General features: G+C 39.9%; 1 protein-coding gene across 4 annotated transcripts in view; it reads right to left on the bottom strand.

Moving 5' to 3' along the window:
• eif2b4 (eukaryotic translation initiation factor 2B, subunit 4 delta) overlaps positions 1 to 15,238 on the bottom strand; it is a 66,688-nt gene that overhangs the window by 42,697 nt on the left and 8,753 nt on the right. For all 4 annotated transcript variants that reach the window (XM_041188653.1, XM_041188651.1, XM_041188650.1 and 1 more), the window contains 2 exons: positions 14,963 to 14,994; positions 566 to 716 (listed from right to left, as the gene is read on the bottom strand). In XM_041188653.1, coding sequence (XP_041044587.1) covers positions 566 to 716; positions 14,963 to 14,994 — 183 coding nt within the window. The remainder of the gene's footprint in view (positions 1 to 565; positions 717 to 14,962; positions 14,995 to 15,238) is intronic.

The raw sequence follows: 15,238 nt of genomic DNA on the forward strand, positions 1-15,238 counted from the left end.
TGCCTGCTCCCAAGCCTTTAACATCATCTCTCTTGGCTGCCAAGTAACAAAAGTACGCGTGTGTTGCCCAGCATGACTCACTTTGGTTTTTTCCCTCTTTCCTCCTCCACCTGGTGGGAAGGAAGGAGGGGAAGGGGAAGGAATGAGAAAGTCAAACCTCAATTTGGTGATTCCTCCTCATAAAAGTGTTGACCATTACCTTACCAGGCACCAACCTTATGTATATTCACCTTAATCCACTAACAGCTCACAAACAATAGCCAAAAAAGACTTTAGTGGTACTTCTTAAACATACAAATACAAGATGTTGGTTGGTGTGAACACTTATTCTAAAGAGCAACCCAGCATTTCCTGTTAATTTAACAAAATCGCACAGATCAGAATCTTCAAAAGACTTGTAATGTAGATTCCCACACCAATATTTTAAGCATCACAGTTGACCTGCGGGAATCAATTGCATTAATGCTCCGTAAAATGGAAAACTTCTTCTAACCCCGACACTGCTAACCTGGCATTACGTGCAAAAATAAACTAGCCATGAGAGGGGAAAAAGAGAGCAATTTACTTTTCTGCTTTTGCTGCTGTTTATTTGGGACATCTGTCGAAAAAGAATTTTCACCATCTGCAGTCTTATCTTGCCTCCTGTTTTTCTTCTGCTGTTTCTTCTCCTTCCTCAATCGTTGCTTTTCTTCCTTAGACACCTCTTGTCCTCCTAACTATCAAAGTAAACCAAAAAAAAGGACAGTTTTTATGTGGTTGGATTTGTTGAGAAAAAGCAAGTTCAGTTTGTATAAGGTAGGAAAACCATTTAACAGAATATGATATTTATGTGGTAGAAAACTACAAAATTCCTAGTTGGAAATGTGAATAATTCCTTATTAATAATGTATTCTGGAGAAAAAGATTCTGTCAGAGAAACAACAGGAAATAATTGCCATTGTTATCTAGGGTTGCCTATAAATGCATCACTCATCAAACTATTGTAAGATATCAACAATGTGAAGCAATGTGTATGCAATATGCAACAAACAAGCACACTAGCTTTGAAACATTTACAAAACATGTTTACAATGAACACTTGGAAAAACTGGCTTTTAAATAAATGTTGAGTGTTTAAAGTGTCTTAAGGCATTATACACATAAGCATACATTCACATATTTTAACTGCTCCATGATTTACTGAGGCATTTTATGTCATTGTATAGCCAGGATGTATTCACACATGTTGTATGGGTGTACATCCTCAAACAAAGTTCGTGGAGTCAATGTACATCCTGACTGAGGAATGCATCATATCAGACTAAAAATATTCCAGTTTTACATAAAATTGATTCATATATATTAAAATACAGAAATATGAAACATTGTTTAAACTTGATACTGAACTTGAGGAATTTTATGGTGGTGAACTGGTAAAAACTAATTTCCTCCTTAACTTAAGACAAAAATGGCAGGTTGTTTTCCATTGTTTACTTAGTAAAAATCAGATCCGAAGGTGTGTGCACATTCATAACAACAGAACATAGGATAATAACTACAGCCATGTTATTAACAAAAACAAAAAGAGTTATTAAGAAAGCAGATACACCGCATACAATACTACATACTGTGCAATTAAAATTTAGCATTAACTATTCCATATTTGCCAGGCTTCAAAAATATTCATGTGTTGTGTTAATAGTGCCCTGCTACTGCAATCATTCCAGCAAGCAGCCCATTGACAAAGAACACAAATGTATTTTACTGTCGATGATAATTTGGAAGTAATGAAAGGAACATTTTTGGAGCTGTCATTGAGGCTCATAAAAGTAGTTTATGAACGGTGTAAACAATTCAGTGTTGTCATTTAGCATAGCTGTGCCTTGTTAGTCTCTTAAACAAAAATAGAAAATGTTAGAAAACACTCTACAAGTCAGGCAGAGACAGAGTCTGTGGAGACAGGGCAGAGATAACAGCCCGATAGTTACGAGGAAGGCAAAAACAGCCAGGGAATGCATTAGGGCTACGGGAGGTGGTGGTCAGGCCAAATTTAAACAGCAGGACTTCATTATAATTTTTAAACATTCTCTTTCCTGTCTTGCAGCCAGCTAAATTTATACAGAATCTTCTGGCTCGAAGCCGTCCCAAACTCCCTACCATTTTCTCAAATGGTCCAATGTTTTCATGAACTTTATTGAAACATACATTTTAAAAAAAAGACCTGTACACAGTATTAAAATTGCTCAAAAAACAATTTGAAGGCATTGAAAATTCATTTCCTGCAGTCTAACCGATTTTTTTAAAAAATCACAAAAGGCTGCTGACAAAGCTTACCAAAAATAAATAGTGCAGTTACAACCATGCAGCAAATTAAAGATTTTTGGGGTGAAATTTTGCACTGTTGAAGAGGAGGTACAATAGCACTGGGAAATGCAGCACTTTTCCATGTTTAGTAACATCAGCAGCAAACATTCAAGTCAACATTATATAAATAAAACAGTTCTGTTCGCTCCAACTTCAAAAAAAAAAGTCTGTACTGAAATGTTTAATCTCATTTTCCCAAACCAGATTTCTATATGGTTTATCAGACTGAGACAGGGGTAAATTTTACAAAGCAAGGCTCTGGCAGAGGGTCTAAATCAACAAAGCAAGAGCACACCTACTGTCCCAATGATAGTTCCCACTGGGTATGACTCCAAGTTAAGAACAGCAACAAAATTTACATGAAAATATCAACTATAGGCAATTTAGTGCTGTCAATTAAGACTCTTTGGAACTGTAGAAACTTAAAATTAAATTCATTTAGAGCCCTTGCAAACGTGGAGATTTTTGCCTCAGAGATCAAAGGACAGAGTCCTAATCCACTGCATCATTTATTCCCAAAGGAAGGAGTGATTTTATTGAAGCTGGCTTGGGTGAGCTTTGCCAGATTCCACCAGCATTAAACAGCCCAATGTTACAATTGTAAACCAAGACCTCAGCCATACATTGCCAAAAATGACCTGCAACATTTTTGGTCTACAGTATGACTTTTTGAAACAGCCTCCAATCTAGTATGAATGCAAAACATAGGTAAAGGACCTACAATAGAAGCTCTCTCTCTCACGTGTCTACCCCAAATTTGTTTTTGGTTGGATGACCAATTCCAGCCAACATGCAATTGAATAATAATTGGACAGATGATGCACTATCTCAAGCATCAAGATCAGTCCACCATTTCTTAGGAATGATAGAAATGTAATCTTTAATCATGAACATTCAGTTCTTCATCCATGTAATGATAACAAGATAAACTGGCATAAACAAATGTTCAAGTTGGCTGAGAGATCTAATAAAAAAAATGTAGAATCTATAAGAAGTTCAGCCTTACTTATCACTGTTGGCATTCACAATTTCCTACAAAGCTCATACCACATTACTGTTTGGCAGGATGCAAGGGAAAAACTACTTACGCTTGTGTTAAGCGCAGTACAAAAGCACATATTTCAATAGATTCAATGTTTGTGGCACCTTATCCAAAGTTTTTTGGAAGTATAAACAGGCGTGGGCTTCACTCATCTACTACCACGGTGACTTCTTCAAAAACCGTAGTCACATTTCTAAGACGTGACTTTTTTCTGAAGTCACACTGGGTATCCCTAATAACCCTCTCTTTAGATAAAGAGTCATATATTCACCCCAAACGGTAATGTTAAGCACCTTTCCCTATTACTGACGTCAAAATAACAGGTCCATCTTGTTACTTTCTGCGAAGATTGGAAATAGATTATCCCCTTTCCAGTTGAAGGGAACCATCCCAGAGTGCATTGAGCTATTAAAAATATAAGCAAAGGGCTCACAGAGCACATTTCCCACTTTCTTGAGGGGTGGGTGAAATGTTGTAAATGGGGTAATAAAAATGCATTTGCTTAGTGGTTCACACAAGCATCTTGTACATAAAATCAAAACCAGGGTTGACTGAGTTTCCTAAAACTCAGACTGAGTTTCAGAAAGGGTATTAAATTGGGCCAGTGCCAATTACTGCGTCAACATAAACAATATAAACACAATGTAATCTTGTTACCAGCAGTACATGACAGCAAATGTATTTAAGAGCAAGGAAGTTAGTCAGCAGTATCATAGAGCTTACTCTGGCCAGTAGCCATTCATTATATAATTATTTTATTTCGTCTGGTTATAGAAAAAAAAAATGATCAATCCATAATACTTGCTTCAAACTAAGATTTCATTTTCTAATATAACCCCTTGGAATCACAACATACTAGTCGTTTTTATTGTATTTATTGCACTGTCAAATCTATAGTCAAGCTATGTCTAAGGTTGGAGAATCAAAGACAGTGATAAATAACCCAACATACTTGCCAGTTATTTTGTTAGATTATATTTTTAACCTTTTACCATGGCCCCTAGTCGCCAGTTTCCCAAAAGGTATATTCACAGGCTCCAACCAAATTGTGTTTTAATGCTACTTGTGCAAAACATTTCCAGCGTAAGTGAGTCAATAGTTATCTCTCTGCAAAAGTGCCGAAGCTCCACATGGCCTTTCACTTTGATTATTTTGCTTAGATTATGGGGCATTTATGGACTAAAGCAAGAATTGCATGCCCAGAGTGCTGCATACACCAAAGGTTTCAGGAGCAGCCATTCCAGCTGTAGTGTTGAAGACTTGTACTTCAGAACCAGCTATGCCTCTAGCCAAACTAGCCAGTACAGCTACGACACAGGTATCTATCTTACGAAGTATAAAATTGCTCAGCTACGTTCTGTTCACAAAAAGCATGACAAATCTGATTTGGCCAAATACCACTTCTTCAGTCTATACTCAATTAGCAGTAATTTGGTGGAAGGTGCAATTAAGTGGCACCAACTTGCCAATAACTTGTCCACCTGCCCAGGTTCATTCCATAAAATTAAATCTAGAACTGCCCCTTCTCTTGTTGGGCTTGCCACACATTGGCAAAAAAAAGACTTGAATGCATTTCAAGAATTTTGTGTCTTCTATGGCTTTCCCATGGAATTCATTCCCGTCAATATTAGGGAAGTTGAAATCCCCTATTATTTCTGCACTTCTCAGCAATTTTGCCTACATTTTTGTTTTTCTATCCGCCTCTGAACTGGAGGTCTATTGTATACTCCCAGAAGTGTGTTTGCCCCATTTTGTTCCTCAGCTCAATCCAAGCAGCCTCATTTGGTAATCTTTCTAGCATATCATTCTTCCTCACAGCTATGATTGTTGCTTTAACTAATTTTGTGGCCACTCATCTTTTTTTTAAATCTTTTCTCTGTCCAGTCTGGAAACCCTGTCACTGAGAATGTTGAGCTACCATTCCCGTCCTTCTTTAAATTATGTTTCAGTAATAATTATGATATCATACTTACATATGACGCTCTATGCCCTCAGCTCATCTGCCTTATTCATTCGACCGTTCGCTTATATATCATCAATTACTGAACAACTCCCTTTGTTGTCTCTGCCCTTCTTATTTGCTTACTAGAATCTGGTTTTCCATTCCCACCTTTGCTTCATTCTCTTCAGAATCTACTCTCAGGTTACCAATCCCTTTGCCAAGTTCGATTAAACTGTCTGACAACACTAGTAACTCTCCCCGCCACAATATTGGTGTGGGCCCTGTTGAGGACAATCCATCCAACTTGTATAGGTCCCATTTCCTCCAGAACCCGCCCCAATGCCACAGTAATCTACAGCCCTCCCTCCTGCACCAGCTCTCCAGTCATGCATTCATCTGCGCTGTTTTTTTCTGTACTTACAAGCACATGGCACCAGAAATAATTCAGATATTCCTACCCTTGAGGCCCCTCTTTATAATTTATTTTTGAGCTCCTTAAAATCTGCCTATATCCTTCTTCTACCCATGTCATTAATATCGATGTAGATAACAAGTTATTAATATTTTACAGTCGTTCAGTGATATCTGTAACTTGGCACCAGGGAAGTAACATACCATTCGGGATTCATGTCTGCCAAGGTAGCTGGAGTCAGGTTGATGTAGTCAGATGTAGCCTAATAAAGTCATGCAGCAAAATCTGTACAAATGGGTAACCGACAAAACATGAATGCTTATTGATAGTTCCAAATAACTTATGTTAAATGAGATAAAAACTGTCCTTTAAAACCACATATGAACATACGAAATAGGAAAAGTAGGCCATTCAGCCCTTCGAACCTGCTCTGCCATTCAAAAAGATCATAGCTGATCTGTTTGTGTTTTGAGTTCCTCATTCCCATCTACCTCCGATAAACTTTGATTTCCTTGCCTAACAAGAAACTATCTACCTCTGCCTTAAAAATATTCAGTGACCCTGCCTCCACTGCCTACTGAGGCAGAGAGTTCCACCCTCAGAGAAAAAAAACTTCTCCTCCTCTCTGTCCTATAAAAGCGGCACTCAATTTAAAATTGTACCCCCTAGGTCTGGACTCACCCACAAGAGGAAACGTCCTTTCCATATCCATATTGTCAAGACCATTCAGATCTTAAGGACACTCACAAATTCCGAACTAGAGCCAGCTTTCAAATCAAAAGTTCATTTGCAACTGAGAACACTAGGTGTGCAGCTAAGTGCAAGGTGATAACAGGTGGGAAAAAAGGCTTATGTAATGGCGACCTCTTTACCCAGAATCCATAGTGACAGAGACACCCTTCTATTTTTGGGACAATATGCTTGCAAAACTCACGCCCAAGGATAATGGGGTTTCTCTGCTGCACGGATGATGAATGAAGAACTCCACATTCCTCAAAAGCCAGTCACTACTCAAAAATGACTGGTATTCTGGCAAAATAAGGCATGAGTCTCCAGGGCAATGCTGGTAGATTATTCATGTGCCAATCATTGGATTAAGTTTCTTTCTGCAGTATACCCAGTCCAGATATCTCCTGACCACCCCCCGCAGGGAACCACAACAGAGTGGAGTGTAGTTGGAGGAGTTCTCTGAAATAGGGTAGGGGGAGATATGGAGTTTGGGGAGTGGGTTCATGAAGCAAAGGTGAAAGGGAAGAGAAGGGAATCTAAGAGTTGAAAGATTGCAGTTCCAGTGGGGATGAGCACCTTCATTCACTGCAGAAGCAGGAGCAGCAGAGGGACAGGGGGGCATACCAGTAATGCCACTGGACTAGTAATCCAGAGGCCTAGGCTAATGGTCTGAGAACACAGGTTCAAATCCCACCATGGCAATTAATAAACCTGGCGGTGGCCAAATCAGTAATGGTGACCATGGCAACTACCATTGATCGTTGTAAAAACCCAACAGGTTCATTAATTTCCTCACCAATTAGACTGTTTACTTAGCTCTGGCTGTGCTCCCCAGAGAAACCATTGCCTTCATCATTCAAAACTGAATACTCGTTTGAGAACTCAGGGGACAAAAACAAGGAATGCTGGAAAAACTCAGCAGATCTAACAGCATCTGTGGGGAAAAAAAGAGTTAACGTTCCGAGTCCGTATGACTGCTCTAAAGAAGAGTCACACAAATTTGAAATGTTAATTCTGTTTTTCTTCTCTCCACAGATGCTGTTAGACCTGCTGAGTTTTTCCAGCATTTTCTATTTTTGTTTCAGATTTCCAGCATCCGCAGTATTTTGCTTTTATGCACTCAGGGGACTTCTTCACTACCTACCAGGTCCTCCTCTACTGTCTGGCAGTCACCCATCTATGATCTCAAACATTCACTTCCTCCACCATCAGAATACCTTGGCAGCAGTGTGTACCAGCTACAAGATGCACTGCAGAAACTTGACACAGCAGCTTTGACAGCACCTTCCAAATCTGAAACTTCTAGCACCTAGAGCAAGGGCAGCAGGCACATGGGAACATCATCGCCTGCAACACATCCTAACTCAGAAATATATCACTGTTACTTCATTGTCACTGGAACAAAATCAGATGGGTATAACTACACCAAATGGACTGCAGAATAAAAGGCAGCTCACTACCACCTTCATGACACATCCTATGAATAGGTAAAAATTTATTAACAAAATGGGGTAGAAAAAAACATGGAAAGAATAGAGCGGCAATCAAAACTCACCCACAAATGGACACCAGATAGCCCAAGTTAAATAGGCTGGATTACAAAGCAATTATTAGGATACATATATCTGGTAGCAAAAGGAGAAAACAAGGGAGATAATAAGGATGAAGAATTAAAAGTCACAGCTCCTGTGGTGGGGTAAAGTTGACAGATAGGATGGAATTGGCACAGAGCATCGATGAAGTTATCCAAGTTCAGAGACAGATGTGACAGATGAGCAAAGTCTAGAAAATATCTGAAGGGAAGAGTATTGAGGGTGCACTGATGGAAATATATCTGAGAGCTGAAAACTGTTCAGTATATCCACATTAATATTTGTGCCTCAAGCCCACATAGCAGAAGTATCCAGGAGAGGGCCCACTCCACTGCTGCTGCTTTTAACAATTTTTTTAACATATCAAAATTCGATAGTACTGTTTGATGTTTCAGGGCCCTTGGTTTAGGTTTAGCGTTCCTTATAAACAAATAAACAAATTACCCTCAATCTCAAAAACATTTACAGCACAAGTGTTTGGCAGTGATCTACCCAATAAGAAATGTTTGAACACTATCTGCTTACATTTTGCCTTGCCAAACAGCATCTGATGTCAATTTAGATTTCATCTTAATCAACAGCATCGCGACAATCTGTCTCTGAGCCGCACACCAATTAGATTTAGCACCGTATGAAGTGTAGATCAACTGTTGTGTCAAAACTGGCTTAACAAGTGCTGAGCATGGGTGGTGGTGGGGAGGGGTGCTGCTCATGTGAGCAGAGACGCTCCCATTCTGTAAACTTTTAGACTTCTAAATGTTCAGAGAAAACTCTGCAGATTGGCCTCCATGTATCCAGTGTACTTTTCAGGGCAAGAAGATGAAAAGTTTGAGACAGGAGTCACATAATATGAACTAGCAAGAGCCTGAAGTACAGTTACTAATCTCAGCACAGTAGCTGCAGTGTAAATGTACCCTTGCAGCCCCAATTCAATTTCTATGAAATTTTTCATGCTCAAACTGAAACAGTCAGCCTTTTTGGGCTCATTAGGCTTCTTGTCTCTTTGTCACCAGATGCTTAGCATGTATGAAATGTCTACAAATCAGCAACTCTGGCAAACTGACACATTATACAAAGAATGAAGCACAACAAAAACAGGTTTTAACGGGTTTGGTGAAAGAGCCAGCTTTGTGAATGGGGAGCCTTATCTCCAGCATCCATAGCTGTAGAGAAACCATCCTGACTCTGGAGTTGAATACTTGCACAGCTAGGTTTTTCTGCTGCTATGGATGCCAGAAAAAGAATTCCCCGTTCTAATATATTTTTAATACAGCACGAACAATGACTATTTTGAAAATAAAGACACCTGCAAAAAAAAGACAGCTGATGTCAATCCCTATGGTGTCTGTAATTTACAAATTTCACTTTATTTCCAAAACTCAAAGGAACAAAATGGACAAAGGATGCAAACAAGACTCACAAATAACTGACTTAAGACAAGGACATCTAATGAATATAAAGTTTTAATGGTAGCTTTATAATAATCGTCACAACTGGAGGCTCAGGACTCTATCAACTTCAGTGCAGTCTTTCTGCACAGAGGGCAATTGGGACCACAAAATGTAAACAACACTGGATGCAGTGCACGCAATATGGGGTTGGAGATGATTCACATCAACCACTCTTTATGGCAGCATGTCCCAATTCTTAACAACATTGGATAAATAATTTTTGCCTGAATTTCCTGTTGGATTTATTAGTGACTGGCTAATATTTATTATTTCTCATTTTGGACTCGCCACAAGTGGAAATATTTTCTTACACTAATCCTATCAAACTCTTTCATAATGTTAAAAACCTCTATCAGATCACCTCTCAGCCTCCTCTTTCTTAGAAGGCAGCCTCAGCTTATCCCACCTTTCCTGATGATCACACTTTCTCTAATGCTTCTGTCTCCTTTTCATAATAAGGGAGACTAGAACTGTGCACTGTACTCCGAGTGTGGACAGGGAAAATCAGTGGCATCGTGGTACAGGTCAAGTGTCCTTTATTGGAAATCCTCGGGGCTGACTGCGTTTTGGATTTCAAATAATTTTGGTTTCAGATACCTCATATTGGCCTAGGCCTACTTACATTACAAAGGCTTAAGCCCAGGCTATCTATAGTCTAAAGTAAATAAATGGCTAGAAAAGTAAGGTGTGCCATTCAATATTAAAGGTCGGGTGCAGTCGGCAAGGATCGGGTCATGTTGGCTCACGTCACGGACTTCCCACTCTAAAGGCCGAAGAGGTTCAAAAAAGTGCGGTTTTTGGATGTGTTTGGTTTTCGGATTTATGGATAAAGGTTGCTCAACCTGTAATATCACTGGACTAGTGATCCAGAGGCCGAGGCCAATGCTCAAGGGACATGGTTTCAAATCCCATCACAGAAGCTGGTAGAATTTAAATTTAATTTAAAAGATTTGGTGGTGGGGGCGGCGCCCAATCTGGAAGGTGGATAGTGATGGAGGCTCCCCCTTTCTCACAAAAGCCCCAAATAGGGTGAACATCCAGGCTTTTTCCCCATTCCTGAACTCCTCCCATCAGCCAAAACATTGTGGTCTTAAGTGGCCAATAATTGGGCACATTTTTTTTTCATTCTTTCATGGGATGTGGATGTTGTTGGCAAAGCCAACATTTGTTGCCCATCCCTAAGTATCCTCGCGAAAATGGTGGTGAGCCACCTTCTTGAACCATTTTCTTGAACTGCTGCAATCCATGTGGTGTAGGTACATCCACAGTGCTGCTTGGAAGGGAGTTCCAGAATTTTGATCCCATGACAATGAAGGGATGGTGATATATTTCCTAGTCAGGATGGTGGGTGGCTTGGAGGGGAGCTTGCAGGTAGTGGTGTTCCCATGTATCTGCTATCCTTGTCCTTCTAGATGATAGAGGCTGCAAGTTGGGAAGGTGCCTTGATGAGTTTCTGCAGTGCATCTTGTAGATGGTACACCCTGCTGTTACTGTGCACCAGTGGTGGAAGGAATGAATGTTTAGTTTGGTGTATGGGGTGCCAATCAAGAGGGCTGCTTTGTCCTAGATGCTGTCGAGCTTCTTAAGTATTGTTGGAGCTGCACTCATCCAGGCAAATGTGGAGTATTCTATCACATTCCTGACTTGTGCCTTGTAGATGGCTTTGGGGAGTCAGGAGGTGAGTTACTCTCTGCAGAATTCCCAGCCTCTGACCTGCTCTTGTAGCCATAATATTTATATGACTGCTCCAGTGCAGTTTCTGATTAATGGTAACCCCCAGGGTGTTAATGGTAGGGAATTAAGCAATGGTGATGCCACTGAATATCATGGGGAGATGGTTAGATTTTCTCTTGTTGGAGATGGTCATTGCTTGGCACTTGTGTGGCACTTTAAACAACTTGTTTGGTGAGAGGGCAGGCAGGCCACCCTAGGCCTCACCTGCCCCTTGTAAAATTGTGGACAGGTTGAGGGTGGGTGGGGGGGCAGCTGGAAGGCCACCCAAGGAATTTTACAGGCCCCCTCACTAGCAAACTCTTCATCAGGGGACTGCAAAATTCTGCCCTGACTGTTTGCTCTCACCAACCCATTTTAAAAATCCTAATAAGTTGCAGTGATTAACTGCTACATGACTTGTTATTATGGTTTACTAGATGCAGGAACAAGCTCAAAGATGTTAATGTGGATAATTTAATTTAGTTAGATCATGCAGGAAACTGTATAACACGCAACACTAACACTCTACTGTAGACTCCTGATAAGTGAGCAAAGAGCTACTGAAAGGAAGCTAATTAAACAGAAATGTTTTGACGGAAGAAGGGAAAAGAGCTTTCGGTATGTTTTCCACAAAAAGAACACCAACCTATCCATCTGCAGCACCTCCACTTTGAAAGAAAAATCCCCATTTGTACCCTTTAAAACTTACTCTGCTAATGCAATAGGAGCAGAAAGTGTGCCAATAACTCCATGAAAGTATATCTCAAACGCTGCAATGACTTTTCCATCAGTAACAAGCACTTGAATTGATATTGTGCCTTTAACAAAAACTCTCTGAGGACTTTAACTTTTTTTATTCATTCAAGGGATTTGGGCATCACTGGTAAGGCCAGCATTTATTGTCCATCCTTGATTGTCTTTGAGAGGGCAGTGGTGAGCTGCCTTTTTTACCTACTGCAATTAATGTGATGAAGTTACTCCTGTAGGTAGGGGGATCCAAGTCTTTGACCAAGTGACGATGAGAGAATGGCAATATATTTCCAACTCAGGGTAGTGTATGGCATGGAGCTGGTGGCATTTCTACGGGCCTACCGCCCTTGTCCTATTTGTTTGTAGCGGTCATGGATTTTGGAGGTGCTGTCGAAGAAGGCTTGGCTTTTTGGAAATAAAAGAGAAAATGGATGCCTAGCCAGGAAGGCAAGATATAGGGGCAGGATTTTTGGGTCGTTGGACGAGTGCGGCCAGCCAGCATGAAATGCGCGCTGAGAAGCTCAGCACTACCAGGGTGGGGGCAAGAGGAGGGTGAGCACTGAAGTCAGTGCAGGCAGGGCAGGGGGGGCGTGCAATGAAAGCTCCCTGAAGGCAGAAAGCTGCCTTAGGGAGCTGAAGTATTTTAAACCAATGAATAAAGTTTTTAAATTTCCGGAAAATGTCCAAACAGTGGGCTCACCTTAACAAGCAGATTTGAATAATTCTGCCCAAAAATTTTTATTTTTTTAATTTAATTACGGAAAACTCATCCCGCCCACGGATGAGATTTCCTCAAAAATCCAAAGGACGCCTGGCAGATTCGCCCACCCGCCAACCATAATGTTGGATGAGCAGCGAAAAATGCAGGTTAATTAATTGATTAAGGGCCTTAATAGACCTCTTAATTGTCAGCAGGGGCGCTGCTGACTCTTGCGCGCGCCCACCAAACAAAATATCGCACAAGTATGCGATGACATCAGGACGCCCGCCCGATGTCATCACACGCTATTTCATGCCTAAACGGAAAATCCTGCCCTAGGAAGAGTGACTACAAGTTGGGTTTTGAAAAGTGGAGTGAGCTTGAAGGTTTAGGAAGGAGGTCCCAGCTGATGGCCCCAACACTAAATGTCAGGTGAAGACAGGTGGAGATACACAAAAGCAGAGCCAGATAACTAGAGTGTGTAGGATTAAGTATAGGGAGGTTTGCAGGAATCAAGAGAGGGGTGGTAAGAAAGAATTGAGTGTCATCAGTGTATATGTTAAACTAATATTTGTGCTTTTGAATGATATCGCCGAAGGGCAGTATGTAGAAGAGAAATAGGAGATTGCCAACGATAGATCCTTGGGGCAACACTAGTGGTAATAGTGTGGTGTGGAAAGTCATTGCAAGTGATACAGAGAGGGAGAGGGAGAAAGAGAGAGAGAATCATCCATTATTATAAAATTATCTGCAATCATTTTAAATGATTAAACTTAATGTGCAATGAAACATTATCCAATCTATACCATATATGATGATCTTTTTAACTGTCACAATGTTTCCTTATTTGATATAAATAGGATTTAATCAGTAACTTCCTGTTGTCATGAATGTGTAATTACGATATTATAGATTTTAAGGACAACTATTTTAAAGGTACATTTCTATTTCCAAATCTTCACATTGAGTTTAAAAGCCTTTTTCAAAATGGAAGTATGAACAGACAACCTGGCACCTTTCTGTGTTTGTTCAAACCTTGACAGACTCATATCTCTAGAGCTGACTACGAAAAGTCATTAAGATGCAAAGACTACTCCATGGATGTGCATTGAATCATCTTAAAGGTGTGAAAAATCCTTTTATTTCTGAGGGAACAGGAGACAGGAAAGCACTTCAAGGGAAAACTACGTAATTAGCTTCTTCGCCTGGTGAAGTGATGAAGTGAAGTGGCGAAAATTAACATAGCAGCCATTTTTTGTGTTTTTGAACTATATAAAGGAGGCTGTAAGAAGCCATCTTGAGGGGCAGGGTGCAATACCCCCAGGAAGAACTCTGAGAGACAACATCAGAGAGGGTTCTTAGCTAAGCGATGACAAAGAGGAAGGTATTAAGAAATCAACTGCTGTTCTGCCGAAAGAGTCCAGGCAATCTGCAAACGCTGTAACTGCAGAATCAGTGAATAGGAAAACCCTCTCCCAAAAACCTGCTGAGTCCACCTGAAAAGACAAACCTCCAAAAATGTAACTACAGAAGCCATGACAGCTGATGAACACAACTCTTCAACTTCAACCCTTCAACTTCAACCCTTCACGCCAGACAATCAACAATTTACTTTCAAGCTAAGGGGTGTAACGATATCTTAAATGACTGAAACTGAATTTCATCTTTGAGCATATTTTATTCTTACCTGCACTTAATGTTTGTATGCATTTAGTTAGAAACTGTATCACTTTTACTTAGTAACTTATAGCAGTGTTTTTCTAATAAGCTAATCTTTATCCTGTTTAAGACTAAAGCTTTGCTGCTAAGTATCTTTAAACTGAATCATTCACAAATGAAAAAGAGGGGCTACACAACATAAACTCTTAGCTCACGGACTACTTTGAGGGATCGCCTTTTACATGATCGTGACGCTGTATTTTAAAGTTATTTTCATGGAAACATAATTTAGCAAAAGAGCCCAAGCATTTGGCTTAGTTTTGTTTTAACACAAGCAATCCTTCTGAAATCAGATGTTAGTAACTTCAAGATAAAGAGTAGTTTGAAACAATATTGTCATAATGACAGCAGATGCAAGGCATCCATCTTGCACAGTATTAACTGTAAATTGTGTGTTTTTATGTTAGATTAGAAAAAATCCAAAATGATGGGGGGAGCTTTAAGAAAGACTCCAAAATGCAGTTTTTCTCCCCCACTCTTTATAAATAAGTTTGGAGTAAATGGAGCTAGTCTTAAGTCTTGCTACAGATGGATATTAAATGAACTGTGAAAAAAAAGTCAACACTTACCTTTTGTTGAATGATTTTCTTACTCTCGCCATCTAAAAAATACAAACACAATGCAGTGAAAAGATTAATTACTTACAGCATAACGCACTTTTAGTATACAAAACAATAACAGGTCATTTTACTGGCCTATGAATGTGTGTAGTTTTGCCTTATAGCTTTGTTCCAATTCTTGGAGTAGATCTTCGACTCAGAATAAAAGCCAAAAAATATTACAATGTTAAATGTAATTAATATAATGAATCCCAGATGATGGCAGTTTGCAATTTCAAGTACATG

This window comes from Carcharodon carcharias, chromosome 5 (assembly GCF_017639515.1).
Source record: "Carcharodon carcharias isolate sCarCar2 chromosome 5, sCarCar2.pri, whole genome shotgun sequence".
Lineage (NCBI taxonomy): Eukaryota > Metazoa > Chordata > Chondrichthyes > Lamniformes > Lamnidae > Carcharodon > Carcharodon carcharias.